Source organism: Propithecus coquereli, unplaced genomic scaffold (assembly GCF_000956105.1).
Source record: "Propithecus coquereli isolate 6110/MARCELLA unplaced genomic scaffold, Pcoq_1.0 Scaffold396, whole genome shotgun sequence".
NCBI lineage: Eukaryota > Metazoa > Chordata > Mammalia > Primates > Indriidae > Propithecus > Propithecus coquereli.
This window is the reverse complement of record NW_012149685.1, coordinates 393,549-411,318: the sequence shown is the minus strand read 5'-3', so window position 1 is coordinate 411,318 and position 17,770 is coordinate 393,549. Positions and strand designations below refer to the sequence as shown.

The 17,770-nt window shown below is 36.4% G+C and overlaps 1 protein-coding gene across 1 annotated transcript in view; it reads right to left on the bottom strand.

Moving 5' to 3' along the window:
* LRRC40 (leucine rich repeat containing 40) overlaps positions 1-4,818 on the bottom strand; it is a 56,952-nt gene extending 52,134 nt beyond the window's left edge. The window contains exon 1 of the mRNA XM_012652675.1: positions 4,668-4,818. Coding sequence (XP_012508129.1) covers positions 4,668-4,818 — 151 coding nt within the window. The remainder of the gene's footprint in view (positions 1-4,667) is intronic.
* Positions 4,819-17,770: the final 12,952 nt, after the last annotated feature.

The following is a 17,770-nucleotide window of genomic DNA, read 5'->3' as shown; positions in this document are numbered from 1 at the left end:
TTGATTTTTTTTTTAATGGAAGCTCTACAAGGGCAGTGAGAGATTTTATCAACTTGATAGAGTTGTTAACTGGTACGCAGTCCAGTTCATCAGTAATAGAGGGCAAACAGGTAAACCTATTAGGGAGAGTAAGTCTTGAGGGCATTAACTTTTACCTGTGACTGAAATCTAGTTATTCTTTAGGGTGTTTGGATACACAGTTGATCCTTGAACAACATGAGAATTTGGGGCACTGAGCCCCCCTGCTGCATAGTTGGAAATCCACGTATAACTTTTGCTTTCCCCCAACTTTATTTCTTATTGGCTTCCCTTTGCTTGGAGGCTTTCCCCTTACCGGAATTGTTCATTTACCCCTTTTTTTTTTTTTTTTTTTTTTTTTTTGTTTTTTTTTTCCATTGGGAGGTTGGGGAAAAAAATGTTACTAAGAAAATCATAATGAAGAGAAAATATATTTACTGTTCATTAAATGGAAGGAATCATCATAAAGGTCTTCATCCTCATTGTCTTCACTTTGAGTAGGCTGAGGAAGAAGAGGAGGGATTGGTCCTGTTGTCTGAGGGATGACAGGTGGAAGAAAATCTGCATATAAGTAGACCCATGCAGGTCAAACCCATGTTGTGCAAGGGTCAACTGTACTTTATTTATGTGGGCGTTCGTTCAACATAGAAATAATGGGCATGACTGTACTTTACAAATACATTACTAATATGACCATGTAAATACAGAGGGGGAGAGAAAGAATTGGAGTATAATATGAAAATTTAAATTATTATTTGTTTAACAAGTACAATTCTTAATAATAAATAAAGCTTATGTTAAAGTGCTTATGAGACTGAACTGTTTGAAGGTGTCACTAATCTTTATTTCCTCAGGACACAGAACAATATCTGAAAGATCTGTGTAACTCCCTATAGTATACAAAACACTTTAACATTTATCTCGTAAGTGTCATATAAAATATCTTACATACACACACATATATGTACAGTAATTTGAAATAAGCCATGTTTAAAAACACGTTTTGAATATAATTCATAAGTTGAGGTAATAATATTTTGGGGCAGAAATAAAGATAGTAAAACTTGTTTTGACTATGTCAAAAAACATCTCTGTAGCTTTTATCTAGACTTCATATAACACGGATTTTAAGAACCATAACCAACAGGCCACTGCCCCACTTCTATATATCACTTATTCATTGAACCATCAGTTATTGAGCATAAAAAGGCAAATCAAAGGCAAATATGCTTAACAATGAGAAAACAAACCCAGGCCGGGTGCGGTGGCTCATCCCTGTAATCCTAGCACTTTGAGTGGCTGAGGCAGGAGGTGGCTTGAGCCTAGGACTTTGAGGTTACAGTGAGCCATGTATGATTGTACCACTGCACACCAGCCTGAGTGACAGAGCAAGATCCTGTCTCTATTAAAAAAACAACACAGAAACAACAATGCAATTAAAAAATGGGCAAAAGATCTGAACAGACACCTCAACAAAGAAGATATATAGATGGCAAATGAGCATACAAAAAGATGCATAACATCCTGTGTCCCTAGGGAATAGCAAATTAAAACGATGAGATAAGAAAATATACCTATTAAAATGGAGAAAATCAAAAAAAACCTGATCATACCAAATGTTGGTGACGATATGGAGCAACAGGAACTTCCACTCATTGCTCATGGGAATGCAGAATGATATAGGAACTTTAGAAGAGATTCTCGCAATTTCTTACAAAGCTACACATAGTCTTACCGTATGAACCAGTAATCACACTCCTAGATTTTTACTCCAATTAATTGAACACTTACATCCACAAAAAAACCTGAACACAAGTATTTACAGCTGCTTTGTTCATAATTGCCAAAAACTGGAAGCATCCAAGATGTCCTTCAAAAGGAGAATGAATAAACATACATACAATGCAATATTACTCAGCAATAAAAAGAAATTAGCTATTATGTCACCAAAAAGACATGGAGGAATCTTAAATACATATTGTTTGTTGAAAACAGCCAGCCTAAAAAGGCTACATCCTAGTATTTATTCCAATTATGAGACATTCTCAAAAAGATAAAACTACAGAAACAGTAAAAAGATCAGTGGTTGCCAGGGGTTCAAGGGAAGGTGGGTAAGGAATGAATGAGTAGAGCACAGGGGATTTTTAGGGCAGTGAAACTATTCCGTATGATACTCTAATGGTGGATACATGACATACATTTGCCAAGAGGCATAGAACTGTACAACACTAATAATGAACCCTAATGTAAACTACGGACTTTAGTTAATAATGTATCAATATTGGTTCACTAATTACAATAAATGCACATTAATGCAACATGTTAATAACAGAGGAAACAGTAAGCTGGGGAGAGGGGTATATAAGAATACAACATACTAACTGCTCAACTTTCATTAAAACGGTTTTAAAAAATTTTAATGTATAGTTGTTTGGGGGAAAAGGTTATTATTTTGTTGTTATTATTAAAGTATCGGATTCTGAAAAGAGATGGGAGGTAATATAGTAGACAGGCAAAAGATTTAGAAAGCCTTTTGCATGTTATGCTATCTATAGTGTATCTTCTGAGCTATTGGAAATCATCGAATGTTTTGAGTGACATTTAAGATCTGTGTTTAGGAAAAATGATTCTTGATAATAACACTAAGATAGAATGTGAGATTTTTCGTTTGTTTTTTTAGAGACTAGGTCTCGCTATGTTATCCAAGCTGCCTCAGCCTCCTGAGTAGCAAGTGTAAGATTTAAAACAAGAAATCCAGGAAACCAGTTAGGAGGCTATTGCCATGATAGCAGCAATGGCCAGTTTTTACTGTGTACTTTTTATGTACCAGGCACTCTACCTATATTATCTCATTTAAACTTTATTAGGTCCTATGATTACTCCTATATTATAAATGAGAAACTAAGGCACAGAATAATTAAGCACCTCAATGTTACATGAGTAAAGATAGGAGGATAAGAAGCATGACCCCACAAGGAACTATAATAGTTCAGAATTATAGTGCTTTGGGTATCAAATATTGAGTGACAAGTGATGAAACTAAAAGGCTACATACAGCCAGATAGGGAAAGACCTTCTACATTATGGTAACAGGGATTCCTTTTTGATATATAAGCTACAAATACCATGAGCCTCTCCCATTTATATCTTTTTCCTCCTATGAAATATTGTTTACTCACTTAACATCATTTTATGTGCCAGATATTATGTTAGGCTTTGTTTATACAATAATAACAGAAATAGTCCTGAGCCATATCATCATGGTCCTAAGAGTCAAACTCCATTCATTCCCTATAAGTTTAACAAACTAATCCACCTGGGTCCAGTCAATAAGTACATTCTAGCACACCACTTCGCATTTGAGAATACTCATTCATTTACTTAATTGTTTCCACTATATTTAATAAGAATCTCCTATGTACCAAGCACTGTTTTGGGTGATAGGAACATAACAATGACCAAAATACTGAATTAACATTCTAGATGGAGAGAAGACAATAAACAAATTATATAAATTCTGATAGTGATAAATGCTATTAAAAATTAAACAGGTAAGAGAATAATGTTAGCAATGGTACTTTGATAAGGTAGTTAGGAAGGGCCTCTTTGAGGTGTGGCCTTTGAGCAGAATCCTAAAAAAAACAAAAGAGTGAGTGCTATGCAGGTTTAGGGGAGAATGTTCCAGGCTTTGGGAAAATTAACTGTATGTGTATGCACATCTGTAGTTTGAAAATGCTTATGTTCCCATTCATTAAAAACTCTTCCAGATAGAGCAGGGATTCTATGTCATACATCCTTTCATTCAGCAAGTATTTGTTTGCCTGGTCTGCTTTATTACACATGGCACAATAAGAAAGCAATCATTAGAAGGAAAAGGGAAGGTTTTAATCACAGTCTAAAAACTGAATATAAGTAGAGAAAAACACTATAGGAAGAATGCTATATTTCTCCATCTCCTTCTCTGCCTCCCTCTCTTTCTCTAACTCTCTAACACACACACAACACACAGATAATAAGAGCATCTGGCCCATTCATTCGTGCTATGGAAATTTGTGCTTGACAGTCTTTACCAAGTTTTCTCAGGATGGCACCAAATGCAAACACTGTATGCAACGACTAACCTGATGCTCAATTTAGAGCACATGCTCATTATTTCTTGTAATGAGGACGCTGCCCAGTTGCATAAAGAGGCTCTCAGCAAGGAACAGTGGGACTCATTTTAAGCTCACAAGAGGGCAGATAAAAAAAAAAAACACATAAAATTTTAACATTGGTTAGTGCTCTTAGAGATCACATAAAGAGAAGGAAAATGAAGGCCAAAGAAAGTATTTTTTCACCATCTGATAGCTAATTTCGTCACACATCATACTGCTTATCTCACAGAATGTAGGAATCAGAAAGCAACGCGTTTAAATTTTGACCATATTCCCAGTAGGGTCCCTTCACCAGAGACTGCTGGAGCCAGAGGAAAAGCCGAACTGGGCTGACCAAGCCAGGCGAAATGTAATAAATGCCTAAGTTAAAGCACAGGGATCCTGGCTACGTACGAGCCTGAGAAAGAGCCAAAGCCAGGCCAGAAGAAAGGGAGGCTGTCGGGTCCGAGGCTTTAGGGCAGGGCACACAATCGGGTCGTTACTTCAGGGTCTTACCTTCACTGAGGTTCCTACCCGACAGGTTTAGCTGGCCGCTCTTCCTCGCTGCCTTTAACAGCCCCTGGGGTACGGAGGTAAGGCAGTCTCTCCCGCCAGGTTTGAAACCCGCCCGGGGATCCCTCCCGGCTACTCCCCTCAGGCGCGACATGTTCAAACCCCTCCGCCCAAAAGCAGCGGCCCCGCCCGTGACGCTCAAAGGTGGCGCCGCCGAACCGCCCCGCCCCTTTCGCGAACGCGCGCTGTGTGCGCTGGGCTCGTGGCCCCACGCTGGGCCTTCGCCTTCTGCGGCGCGGTGCAGATGTCGTCACCGTCAGCGCCTGGGGCTGGAGGACACAGGAGCCCGTTCCGTTGCCAGTGCTGGCCTAGCGTCCTGAAATTACTTCGCTCGAGTAAGTGCGTTTAACGAACTTCAGGGGCGTTCGAGTTTACCGTTTGCACTATTACTGCCATTCCAACCTTCTCCTTTGTGTTTCTGCTGTGGTGAGGGTGTCAGGAGAAGATAACCCTCTCTTCTCTCCTCTCCTAGTCTGAACGTGGGCCTTGACTAAAACTTGAGACTTGGGCGCGGTCTGCAGCCTCCCTGGACCCCAGCCTATGTTTGTCGCTTCTGGTGGTGGCGCCAGACCTCCCTCCGGCGTACGGAGTAAAATAGATTTCCGGTTTTTGGGGCCTGTTCTCTTACACCATTCCCCTTGTTGTATTGAGGTTATGGTCCAGCATAGGAGGTAATGTGAAATGGAAGGAATGGCAACATAGAAGAAAAAGAAAAGCTTAAAATTTAAGAATTGTCTTGTCCATGGGGACAGTTTCGGGAGACAAGTAGTGGCGCAAACTTTGGTGCAGCACAAACAGCTTAGATTTTGAAGCCCTAAAAGTGCAAGTTCGAATCCCAGCTGCTTCTTTACAAAGTGTGTAACTTTAGGCATTTTACTCGACCACTTCTAAAGCTCATCCTTTTTCCATTACTTTAGGGATAATAATTCCTACCGCTGAAGCTTTTTGAAATAATTAAGTGAAGATAAAAGCTTAAATCTAGAGCTCTTGGTGAGAATAAGTACTCGAGTTCAGAATTGCAAATGAAAATTTTGTTAAATAAATCGATGTTTCCTAGGAAATTAAAGTTTCCATTCGAAATGTACAGCTTGTTGACTTATTCAACAATTATTAAGAACTAATGCTGCAGGCCGGGTGTGGTAGCTCACGCCTGTAATCCTAGTACTCTGGGAGGCTGAGGCGGGAGGATCGCTAGAACTCAGAAATTCGAGACCAGCCTGAGCAAGAGCAAGACCCCGTCTCTACTAAAAAAAAAAAAATATATATATATATATATATGTATAAAGAAATTAGCTGAGCAACTAAAAATAGAAAAAATTATTCGAGCGTGGTGGTGAACGCCTGTAGTCCCAGCTACTCGGGAAGCTGAGGCAGGAGGATCGCTTGACCCTGGGAGTTTGAGGTTGCTGTGAACTAGGCTGACGCCACGACACTCTAGCCTGGGCAACAGAGCAAGACTCTGTCTCAGAAAAAAAAAAAAAAATTAATCTTACATGCCACGTACTGTCCTGGATACTTGACTTTTCTTTTACCTGAAGTGATTTTATTTTAAAAGTATATGCCGGGAAGTATCCTTCTAACGCCATCAAGTCTACTGGGGATCGGTAGCATAGTTGAAAGGCCGGATGACAGCACTCTTGACAAATTCTGCATCCTGCAGTTTTACCTGAGTCCAGGTTGTTGCTACCTGTAAAATTCAGTTTTTAACATCCTACACTTTTTTTTCTTTGTAGTTCTGTAGAGAGACCTTTACGGTAAGCGAACGACAGAAAGATACCAGTAGTTACCCTACTAAGCCAGGAAAGAGCGGGTTTTAAAACAAGAGGACCATTGCAGCTTTTGCAAGATCATTGATTAGCTTGTCTTGACAATAATGGCAATAGCTACCTTATTGAGCCCTTATTAAGTGCCAGGCTTAGTACTAATAATACCTACGTTTGTTCTTAATTGTTTAACATAATGACCAGTTTTGCAGATGAAGAAATTGATGCTAAAAGGGGATAAGAAACTTAACCAAGGTCACAAGTTTCTGTAAGTGACGTCACCAGGAATTTGAACCTGAATCTGTCACCAAAACCTTGTTAACCACCATGACTTGACTAGTAGCTTTTCATAATTTCCAACTTGCTTTTTTTAGATCCTGGAATCATTTTAAGAGACACTTCAATTGTTTTAAAGAGATTTGTTTATTAGAGAACAACCTTTTTTTCTTTTGTAGGGAGTAACAGCCGACCTTTAGAGAATGCATTGCTCAAGTATAAAATTTTATGGTAGCCACCCTTGCCCCTTCAATAGATCTTCTTTAGCTCAACTTATTAAAAATACACAACAAGGTAAAAATTTTTCATTCGTTTGTTCTTGAAGTTAAATATTTCATTATTGACATTTAATGATACTATGTCAAAACATAGTTTCATTTTGTAAAAGAGAAGCATATATGTTTAATGGCAAAGTAATTCCGAGAAATCCAAGTGGCCTTATATACTCGTGGTAAACTTCAATAGATATAAACTGACATATATAAAAAATTTACCAGTATATAGCTCAGTACAAAATGTATTGTACTTATGTTGCAAGTGCAGATTAGGTGAGTGACAGTGCAATTAGGAAAATTACATGTTTTATCTCAGATTTAATAGAAACTGAAAGGTAAGTGACTTGAATTGAGCTTCTTTGTGAAAAAGCAATTGTGTTTATATATAATTATATTAGAATTAGCTTTTTATTTCAATTGTATTACTTTAAGAAGAGTACATTAAAGACAAAAACCCTGACTCTTTTTCAACATGGGCATTTAAGTCAAAGTATTTATTTACTTTTTTTAAAAAATGGACTTTATATATACAACATTAAAATAATATGAAATGGATGTCCCCTGTCAGAGCTGGAGACTACTGCACCAGCTACCTTTTGTAACAGAATTGTCTAGCTACAATTTATTATGTTTATTTTATTTAAGTAGTGGAAGGTTTTCCTCTTCAAGTTTCTTTGCTAAATGAAAAACAAAGTTAAGAAACCGAACATATGTTAAGCCTAAGAATTATATTGGCCAAACAGTGCTCTTCTGTTTCATCATGGAAAGTAAGACTATTATCAAAGTATAGAGCAGCTTGTCTTTACCATTAAAGTTTAACAAGATACTTTCGCATGTGGCTGTATTACTCTTATGAACATTGCTACATGTTAGATTTTTTTCAAAAGAGAAAGGTACAATTGATAGGATGGATTACTGAAGTAACTGAAATTGTAATAAAGGAAAATGGAGTTAATTTGTGCAGATTTTTCAAGCACATTTGTTGGAAAAACAATCAAGTACAAGCAGAGTGTCTTTGCATTTCTAGGAATTTTCTTTTTGTGTAATGTAACAGATTTAGCCTATTTTGAATCAGTATTATGATATCTTTCAGAATATTGCCTTGTGTGTGAGAGCTGCTGCCTTATGGTAAAAGTTGTTTATTGAGAGAACATTTTAGTTTTCTTTAAAAATTTTAATTTGCAGTTTCACATTTGTTTTCCTTTCAGGCCTGTAACTGCCAACTTTTAAAAGTAGCTGGTAGAAAACATTCTTTACTATTTCTTTGAAGGAAGTACATATTTTATTCATAGTTTCAAATGTGGCTTTGAGTTGTATCATGTTATTATTGGAGTTATATGTGACAATTTTTTCTGATGGAAAGAAAAATTAACATTTTATTTCTGATCCATTTTCTTTTGGATTATACGTTTCTGTTTTCTTTGTGTGTTCCCTCTGCTTCTCTTCATACTTTTGAATCATGAAGCAGTTAGCTTGCTCTAGGAGGTTTAATATTTGATTCTAATGTTTGGTCTTGTATTTCTCTCTACTTTCAGTACAAAAAAAATTTAGCCCCTTGGATTTAGGAAAATATTATTTTTATTTTCCTCTTATAAAAAGGCTTTTTACATGTTAGTGTTTTTCACTTGAAGAAAAGTGGAAAAACCAGTTAAAAAATTTATCAAAAGTGCTTTTATTCTATTTTTTGTTTTATTTCCTTTCTATTGAAAAAAATAAACCGAAACAAGGGTGGTGGTAAACTAATCTTGCTTGTGTCATTTTTTAAAAAGCCCTGTGGTATTGTGATTTGTTTGTTGGTTCTCCTAAAATCAGCTGGAAGTGTTTCCTACTATTACCAGTGATTATTACTCCTAACCTTTAATACCTAATGCAATATTCTTGCACTTTTTTCCAAGATTAATATGTTCTCTTAAGGTCTCAATTTTAATCTTAATTGTGTGTGTGTGTGTGTGTGTGTGTTTGCTTTAAATTAGTAATGTAATACAGAGGGAAGTTAGGGAACCAAACCCCAGAACATTTCTTGCAGTGTCAAAATTCTGTCTTTGTATTACCACAAACAAACCACTACCAAGTAAGCTGTTTAAGAATCAATTTTAATCAAAGTCCACTCTTTTAAAATTTGACTTTATATCACCCCCTGCAAACATTTTTGTTCAATGGGATTCAGCTTGCAACTTCATTTACTTTAAAAAGGAAAAGGGAGAAGATGTTTATAAATGGTAAGTATTGTTCTGTATGAGCAAAGCTCCCCTACAGTTTTAACAAGACACAATATGGTCCCTGAGACTTTATCCTCCTTAGTGTCAATTTTTACATGATAAGAGGAAAAATATGAATAATGTGGTAGTTTGTTGAAATCACAATCAATAGATTGTTAGTTTATAATATGATACTCAGACTTCTAGATTGCATATTTATACTCAAAATTGCAATTTGATAAGTGCCAATTTAACTATCAGAATATCTTCAAGACTGCCCACAATTCTTTTTCTACTTGAGTTTTTTTCTCTATCCTTTAAAATATCACAGTTATGTATACCTAAATAATTGTAAAGTATCCATCATTGGGGTGTCAAAATACTAGTGGACATTTAAATACTTGGTAGCTACAATGCAAATCTGTGAACCCAGTCTTCATCATCATTCTAGAGGTACATGTTTTTCACTCAACACTAAATTTATCAACCATTAATACAACTTTATTTACCATCTTAGAGGTGCTGACCTTTTTGCTTTTCTTTTTAACTCATTTCCTAGAAATATTACCTCTGGACCATCTCCTCTCTTCCTCCAAATAATTACTTGATCTGTGTCTCCGAGTGTTTTAGACCAGCGCTCCCCAACCCTTTCGAACCAGGATGGGTTTCATGGAAGACAGTTTTTCCACAGGGAAGGCAGAGGGCTTAGGCATTGATGTGAGCAATGGGGAGCGGCTGTAAATACAGATGAAGCTTCACTCACTTGCCTGTTTCTCACTTCCTGCTGTGAGGCCTGGTTCCTAAGTCTTATGGAAAACAATTTTTCCACAGACAGTACCAGGCCGCAGCCTAGGAGGTTGGGGACCGTAGTTTTAGACTTCAATCTGGGCTATTTATGGCTTGAAACCAACTACAGTTCATAGTTTCAAGTGACTGAGCTGCCTATTAGGGAAAAAAGCATATGGCCTTTAAAAACTATTTACTATGCTTTTATGTGTACTTGTCAGGAATTCAGATTTATTGTGTACTTAGTTGTATTTTGCTCTTTCTTTAAAAATTTGTGCTTCGGTCTTTTAATAGTTTGTTCTGACCCACATCACAGTACTTTTAACATATTGACCACAACACTAGAAAAAAATTTTTTTCCTTGGGGCCATGGTGTTTTATTACAAAAATAGAATAACAATATCAAAAACAAAACAATCCTTTCTAATTTAATGAAAAATTTGTTATTTTTTATTATTTTCTTTGTTTTTTTAATAAAATAATATAAAAACTTGAAAATTGGTAATATAAAAAGTAATGTGAAAATTTGAAAAATAGTTCATAAAAATGTTTTTCTTGATTTGTCAGGCTTAAGTGTAATTTAAAGGTAAACGGAAATAGAAAAACAGTTTATTGACTCCTATTCATTTAATCATCATTTTTAGAATTAAATCGTCTATATTAATTGTGACAATAAGAACATCAACACGATTTTCACGAACCAACTGCAGGGTTTTGCCCAGGGAGCCACCCATCACATAACATGTATGCTACAGCATGACAACGTGAGTTGCCTGCACACCACGCTCCCAAGGTAAAGGAGACATGTGAATTATGTATGCTTCACAAGGCCCCGGGCTCAAAACTAGCATGAGTTAAATACAATTCAAATGGCAGTTAATGTATTATTTTAATATTAATCAAGGATGTGTACAGTTGTTTGTGTCTTTTGCAAATAAGAATAATACTCTTCCTCTTAGAATGTGGAAAAGTAATTGAAGGCTTCCTAGAATGAGTTTTCCTTGGAAACATTTGTGTCTTTTTTTTAGACAGGTTATTGCTCTCTTGCCCCAGCTAGAATGCAGTGGTGTCATCATAGCTCACAGCAACCTCAAACTCCTAGGCTCAAGCGATCCACCTGCCTCAGCCTCCTGAATAGCTGGGACTACAGGCATTCGACACGACACGTGGTTAATTTTTCTATTTTTAGTAGAGAGAGGGTCTTGCTCTTTCTCAAGCTCATATCAAACTTCTGAGCCGAAGAGATCCTCCCAGCTCCCAGAGTGCTAGGATTATAGGCGTGAGCTACCACCCCTGGCCAACATTTATGTCTTAATCAGAAAAAGGAATGTTTTGTTTAGCCATCATCTGTCTATGCATGATATTTGGTTATGTACTCCATTAAGATCAAAATGATTATGAAAATTTGAAATCTCATATTGGTGTTGGTTTGCATTGCAGCAACCTCTTGAGAGAGGGCATCTAATAATAGTATAATTCATATCTTTACTATAACTTAACCATTTTCAAAGTATTTTCATTATCAATTTAATTTTGACAAGAATTCCGTGAGGTAAAACAAGTATTATTTATTGTTATTCATCCATTGATAAGAAATTGGAGAGTTGGAAAGTGCCTTTCCTGTGATGGTATATAACGTTTGTTGCTTGCCTGTGTGCTGGGCACTCTGCTGAGTGCTTCATATCCATAATATTTCAAATCTTAAAAACTTCAAATGGTGTCATTATCCCCATTTTTCACATAAGGGTGCACATTAGCTCACATGGCTAATTAGAGGAAGTACTTTATTATAGTAGTTGAGAACATGCGTAAGGGAGTGGAGTGAGAGGGGGCAGAATAAAGGCCACTGGTTTTTTTTTTTTTATATTTGTATAGTTTGAATATTTAACATTAAGTATTGCTATATAATAATTTTTTTTTTTTTTTTTTTTTTTTTGAGACAGAGTCTCACTCTGTTGCTGGAGTAGAGTGCCGTGGTGTCAGCCTAGCTCACAGCAACCTCAAACTTCTGGGCTCAAGCGATCCTTCTGCCTCAGCCTCCCGAGTAGCTGGGACTACAGACATGAGCCACCATGCCTGGCTAATTTTCTCTATATAGAATTTTTTTTAGTTGTCCAAATATTTTCTTTCTATTTTTAGTAGAGACGGGGTCTCGCTCTTGCTCAGGCTGGTCTCGAACTCCTGACCTTGAGCGATCCACCCACCTCGGCCTCCCAGAGTGCTAGGATTACAGGCGTCAGCCACCGCGCCCAGCCTATATAATAATTTTTTAACATGCTACAAAAAACCTATGTTAAAATGTGAAATCTAAAATAAGAAATTTGTAATCGCTTCTCTGCCTTTTGGCTAAGATCAAGTGTAGTATCTGTTCTTAATCAGTTTAAAATAAGAAACTTCTCACTATGGAAATTAACTCTTCTGAGTCATATCTTTCATGTAAGTGATAAAATAGAATTAGTCTAGAGTACTAGCCTAAAAAAGAATGATGGTATAAAATGGATCCCAGTTGAAGGTAACCATTTATTTTTCAAAATGAAAGGTTTTCATCAAATAATAGAGAACTGAGACTAATCATTATCATTCCCATTTTATAAGTTTAATTTTTTCTGTATTTATTAGGACGACATGGTAGAAATACAGTACCTGGTTTGGTTTTGTTCTTTCATCCCAGCCTGCTCCACTGTTACTTGCTTTAAGCAAGCTGCCTAAGTTTTCTAAGCTTTAATTTCTTCATTTGTAGAGTAGGCATTATAATAGTAGTTAATCTTTTCTAAGCATTTGTATTAGCATCCTCATTCATTCACAACATCCCCAGTGAGGTGGGCATTATTATTATCCCCTTAATTCAGATAAGAAAACTGAAGCAAAAAGTAATGGGCTAAAGGTCACACAATTATCTTAATTGGTAGTAGGGCCCCTTCAGGTTGACTCTAGGGTCTGCATTATTGATCACTCTAGCACCTTTTAAGTGTTATAAGGTTTAAAGCCCATAGTAAATGCATTCAGTCTTATTAGTGAGTTGGAGTACACTTTCATTTTTTGCAGGTCTGTAAGTCTTTAAAAATAAGTTTTTTTCATGAAGGGAAAGTTAATTTTACCACATAGGGAAAAAAATTAAAGGTCAAATGGTACAAATGTCTAATTCTTTGATTAAGAAAAACTAATACTAAAATGCTTGAAACTATTTACTTAAAGATGCATATAACTCTACTGGATGTTTTTTCCACTGGATTTTTTAATTTTTTTTAAAGATTGTGAAGCATTGCTTCCAATGGCCTTTTCTCAATTGAGACTCCAAAAGAATCTTGTATAACATAAAAGATAGTATTGAATAGCGAATGCCTGGAACTTCCACAGCCAAATGTTTCTTTTGATCTGATTCAATCAAAAAGACAAGTAAATCTGTACAAATAAATTGACTGTGATTTTCCAAGTGATACATATGCACTATAGCTGAGAATACTGTGCACTACGGATGTAGGGAACAATATCTTAATGCTCAGACTACTACTTTTTTCCTCTATGTTAATCATAAAGACAAAGCTGTGAAAATGGGCACACACAGATTTTTGCCTACACTTTCAGGATGTTCACAGGCCCTGCTATGTCAATTTAGAAACAAATACAGAATCCCTGTCATTTGTGGACAATATTGATTAAACCATATGAAACAAGTATTTGGAAATAAGTAGACTTTTTTTCTGTCCTGGTGTGTATGTGTGTCCATGTGTTTGTATCTATTTGCTAGCTCATCCTTTATCTTTTCCCCTTCATTTACAAGAGGAAGAAGAAAATGGAGCATGGGATTTACAATTTTGATTTTCAATTAAACATTAATATTTATAGAATTATCTAAGTTTATAGAATTAGAGATAGGATAGAAATATAATTCTCTAACAGAATTAGAAATTAAAAGTGATCTGCAGATAAGTTTTTTAAAATTTATGGATTTGTAAGCACCAAAAATCCAAGGATTTTTTTGTTTTTGTTTTTTAAGAGACTGGGTCGTACTCTGTTGCCCAGGCTGGCCCAGTAATAGCACACTGTAATCTCAAAGTCCTGAGGTCAAGCAATCCTCCCACTTCAACCACCGAATTAGCTAAGACTACTATGTTGCCCAGACCGAAAGTTTACTGCAACAAAATTCCCCTCTAAATCTAGCAAATACATTGCTATCTTCATTCACCAAGTCTTTGCTGCATGCATACCCTTATGTACACACCTTAGTAATAAGCTACCTTCCTTATAGGGGTGGGCAGATTATATGAAGCATTTGTAAAGTTTCTAGCACATAGGCGATATTCACTAAGTGTTTGTAAGATGCTGGCTTCGTTCCAGAATAATACTGTTGGGCATCAGAAACACAAAGATTGATACATTCTCAGTCCTCAAAAAGTTTATTTGCTTGGGACCGGAGGCGGAAAGAGCTTTTTAACACTAATTTGATAAAAGACCTGTTGGGCAGATTTGCAAAATTGTGTCAATTGGGAGGACTCAGTCTTTTCCATTAGTTTGAACAAAGGTGACTGTAGAAATGAAAGTGATTTAACATATCCAACTGAGAACATCGTGTCCAGCAAGTAGAGTGAATTGTACATACCTGTGTCTATTCTCTTTTGTCTGAAGAACTTCCATCTAAGTACAAGTATTTTTTTAGAAGCCTGAGACTTTAAAGAACTAAACCTTGTTTGTTATGACTGTGGTCCCCAATCCCCAGGTCCACAACCTGTTAGGAACCAGGCTGCGTCAACCACCTGAGCTCCACCTCAGGGTGGGAGAGCGAAGCTTCATCAGTATTTACAGCCACTCCCCATGGCTGGCATCACCACCTGAGCTCTGCCTCCACCACCACCACCCGCCCCCTGTGGAAAAATTGTCTTCCATGAAACCAATTCCTGGTGCCAAAAAGATTGGGGACCTCTGTGTTATGACTAAGAGGATTGGTAGTATTTTGAGGATTTGTGTAAAGCATTATTGTCATATTCTTTGAGATACTTTCCTGCCAATATCAAGCACTAGTTTTTCGATTTTTTTCAGTGTGGTAGTGGTGGTTCCCTACCTATGAGTGGAGGGCCCTGTGGATCTTCAGAGTATTATGGGGAGTCTGTTAATTATTTCCTATGTTTTGAAAGCCTACAAGAAATCATGTACTTTCCCATAATATGACTATATAGGCCAAAATGACAGGTTATTTTTTGCTCTGGATTAGAAATAGCATTAACTCTTAGTAAAACTGATGATATTTATGTTCAAATATAAATGGAAGCCTTCCCTAATGTACCCCAAAAGTGAGCTAAGTGATCCTTCTCTGTGCGTACTTTCACTTCACTTTCCACATGACAGTATTTCTTTATAAGTCTCTGAAATATAAACTGGCAAGCATTCATTCAACATAGAGTGGTCTTACTTTTCTTGAAAGCTTCAAACTTGTTCTTATCCTTAGGGCCTTTCTGATTTGTTATTTCCTCTGTCTGGAATGCTCTTCTCCCAGAAATGCAAATGGCTTGCTCTCTCCTTTTACTAAGGTCTCAGCAAATAACACCGTCTCCCCCATCTCCTCTCCTATTTTATCTCATCACAACACTTTACTTCTTACATCTGTATCTTTGTTTTTTGAGAGTTTGCCATACTAGATCTGAAGTTTTATGAGATCAGAGACATTGACTTCCATTTCCCTGATATATTTCTCACAATTAGGAAAATCCTTAGAACACAGGTACATAATATTTGAAGAAATTTGTGAAGTTTCTGACTGCCTCTTAAGATATGGGAGATACAGTGCATGAGACAGGCATGATCTATAGTCTTGTTTAATTGAGAGCCTAAAGAAATCTAAAGTGATTTAAAAGTAGTATAGATTTGGCTGTATTTGTTTTTTGCTTTGATGTATTTGTTATTTGCCTTTAGGCATATATTTTATTTCTATGAGAAACAGACAATAATGTAAGGTAGTTAATTATTTTATTTATTAGACCTACAAGGAACTCAAAATTATTATTCAACTCTTCATTTGACTGACAAGGAAACTGAGATAGGTTCTTAGAAGTGAAGTGAAATTTCCTCATATCACATGCTTAATAACAGGGCTAGTATTTTATGCCAGTCCTCTGACTTTAAGTTCAATATTATTTTTAGCTGCTAGATGATTTGAAAATAAAATATTTAAAAATCCTCTTTATTTAAATAAAGTTCTTTTTTGCCACTTTGTTTCTCCATATCAAAGCATCATCTTTTTGTATGTTCAGTAAGTTGTTATTCATAAATTTGGCTTCTGGTGGTTTAAAGGATTTTGTCACAGAACTATCTTTTTCTTTAGTTTGAATTTGTAATTTTAATTATGAAATATGTCAAACACACAGAAAAGTATAGAATAATATAAAGGATTTCTGTGTACCCACCTTAGAGAATAAATTAACATTTATGAAAAAAAGAAATCATGCATGAACCCTCCCCTTGTTATTTTTCCCTTTATCATTCAACATTGTAGCATGCTTGGCATATAGTAGGCACTCCTAATAAGTATTGAACTGTTTAGAACCTGTAATTGGCAGTTATGTTTTCTGATTCAAAATGAGAAAATAAGACACCCATCTTTGTATTCACAGGGCACTCGTTTATGAGTGACATGCAATTAAGTTACACAGTTGACCCTCCATATCAGCAGGTTCTGCATTCTCAGATTTAACTCCCATCAAAATATTTGAAAAAAAATTTTAATAAAATACAGCAATAAGAATAATAGAAATTTTAAAAATAACACAGTATAACAACTATTTACATAGCATTTACATTATATTAGGTATTACAGGTTGAGTGTCCCTAATCCCAAAATCCAGAATGCTCCAAAATCTGAAACTTTTTGAGCACCAATGTGATGCTCAAAGTAAATGCTCATTGGAGTATTTCAGATTTCAGATTTTTGGATTAGGAGTGCTGAACTGGTAAATGTAATGCAGATATTCCATAATCAGAAGAAATCCAAAATCCAAAACACTTCTGGTTCCAAGCATTTCAGATAAGGGATACTCAACCTGTACAAGTAATCTAGAGATGTTTCAAAGTATATGAGAGGATGGGCTTCGGATATATGCAAATACAGTTGTCCCTAGAGGTATTCATTGAGGGTTGGCTCCTGGACCCCAGCAGATACCAAAATCCCCGGATGCTCAGATTCTTTATATAAAATAGTATAGTATTTGCATATAATCTGTGCACATTCTCCCATATACTTTAAAACATCGGTCTCCAACCTTTTCAGCACCAGGGACCAGTTTTCATGGAAGACAATTTTTCCACGGGTGGGGAGGGTGGGTGGGGAGGAAGTGCAAGGGGGTGCTCTGTGGCCCGGTTCCTAAGAGGCCGAGAGGACCAGAACTGGTCTGTGGCCCAGGGGTTGGGGACCGTAGCTTTAAAACATCTCTAGATTATTTATAATAGCTAATACAATGTAAAATAGTTGTTATACCGTATTGTTTAGGAAATAATAACAAGAAAGAGTCTGTTCAGACCATCCACTTTTTTCTTAATATTTTTGATCCATGTATGTGGAACCCAAGGATAGGGTGGCCAACTGCTCTACACCATTTTATGTAACAAACTTCAGCATCCTTCAATTTTGGATATCTGCGCGAGGTCAGTGCGGTCCTGGAACCAATTCCCCACAGAGGGACAACTGTATGCTCTTTTAAAAAAATTCTGAAAAGTTTTGCCTCTCTAGCTAATGCTAAGAAATTGGTTTCTAGAAAGGC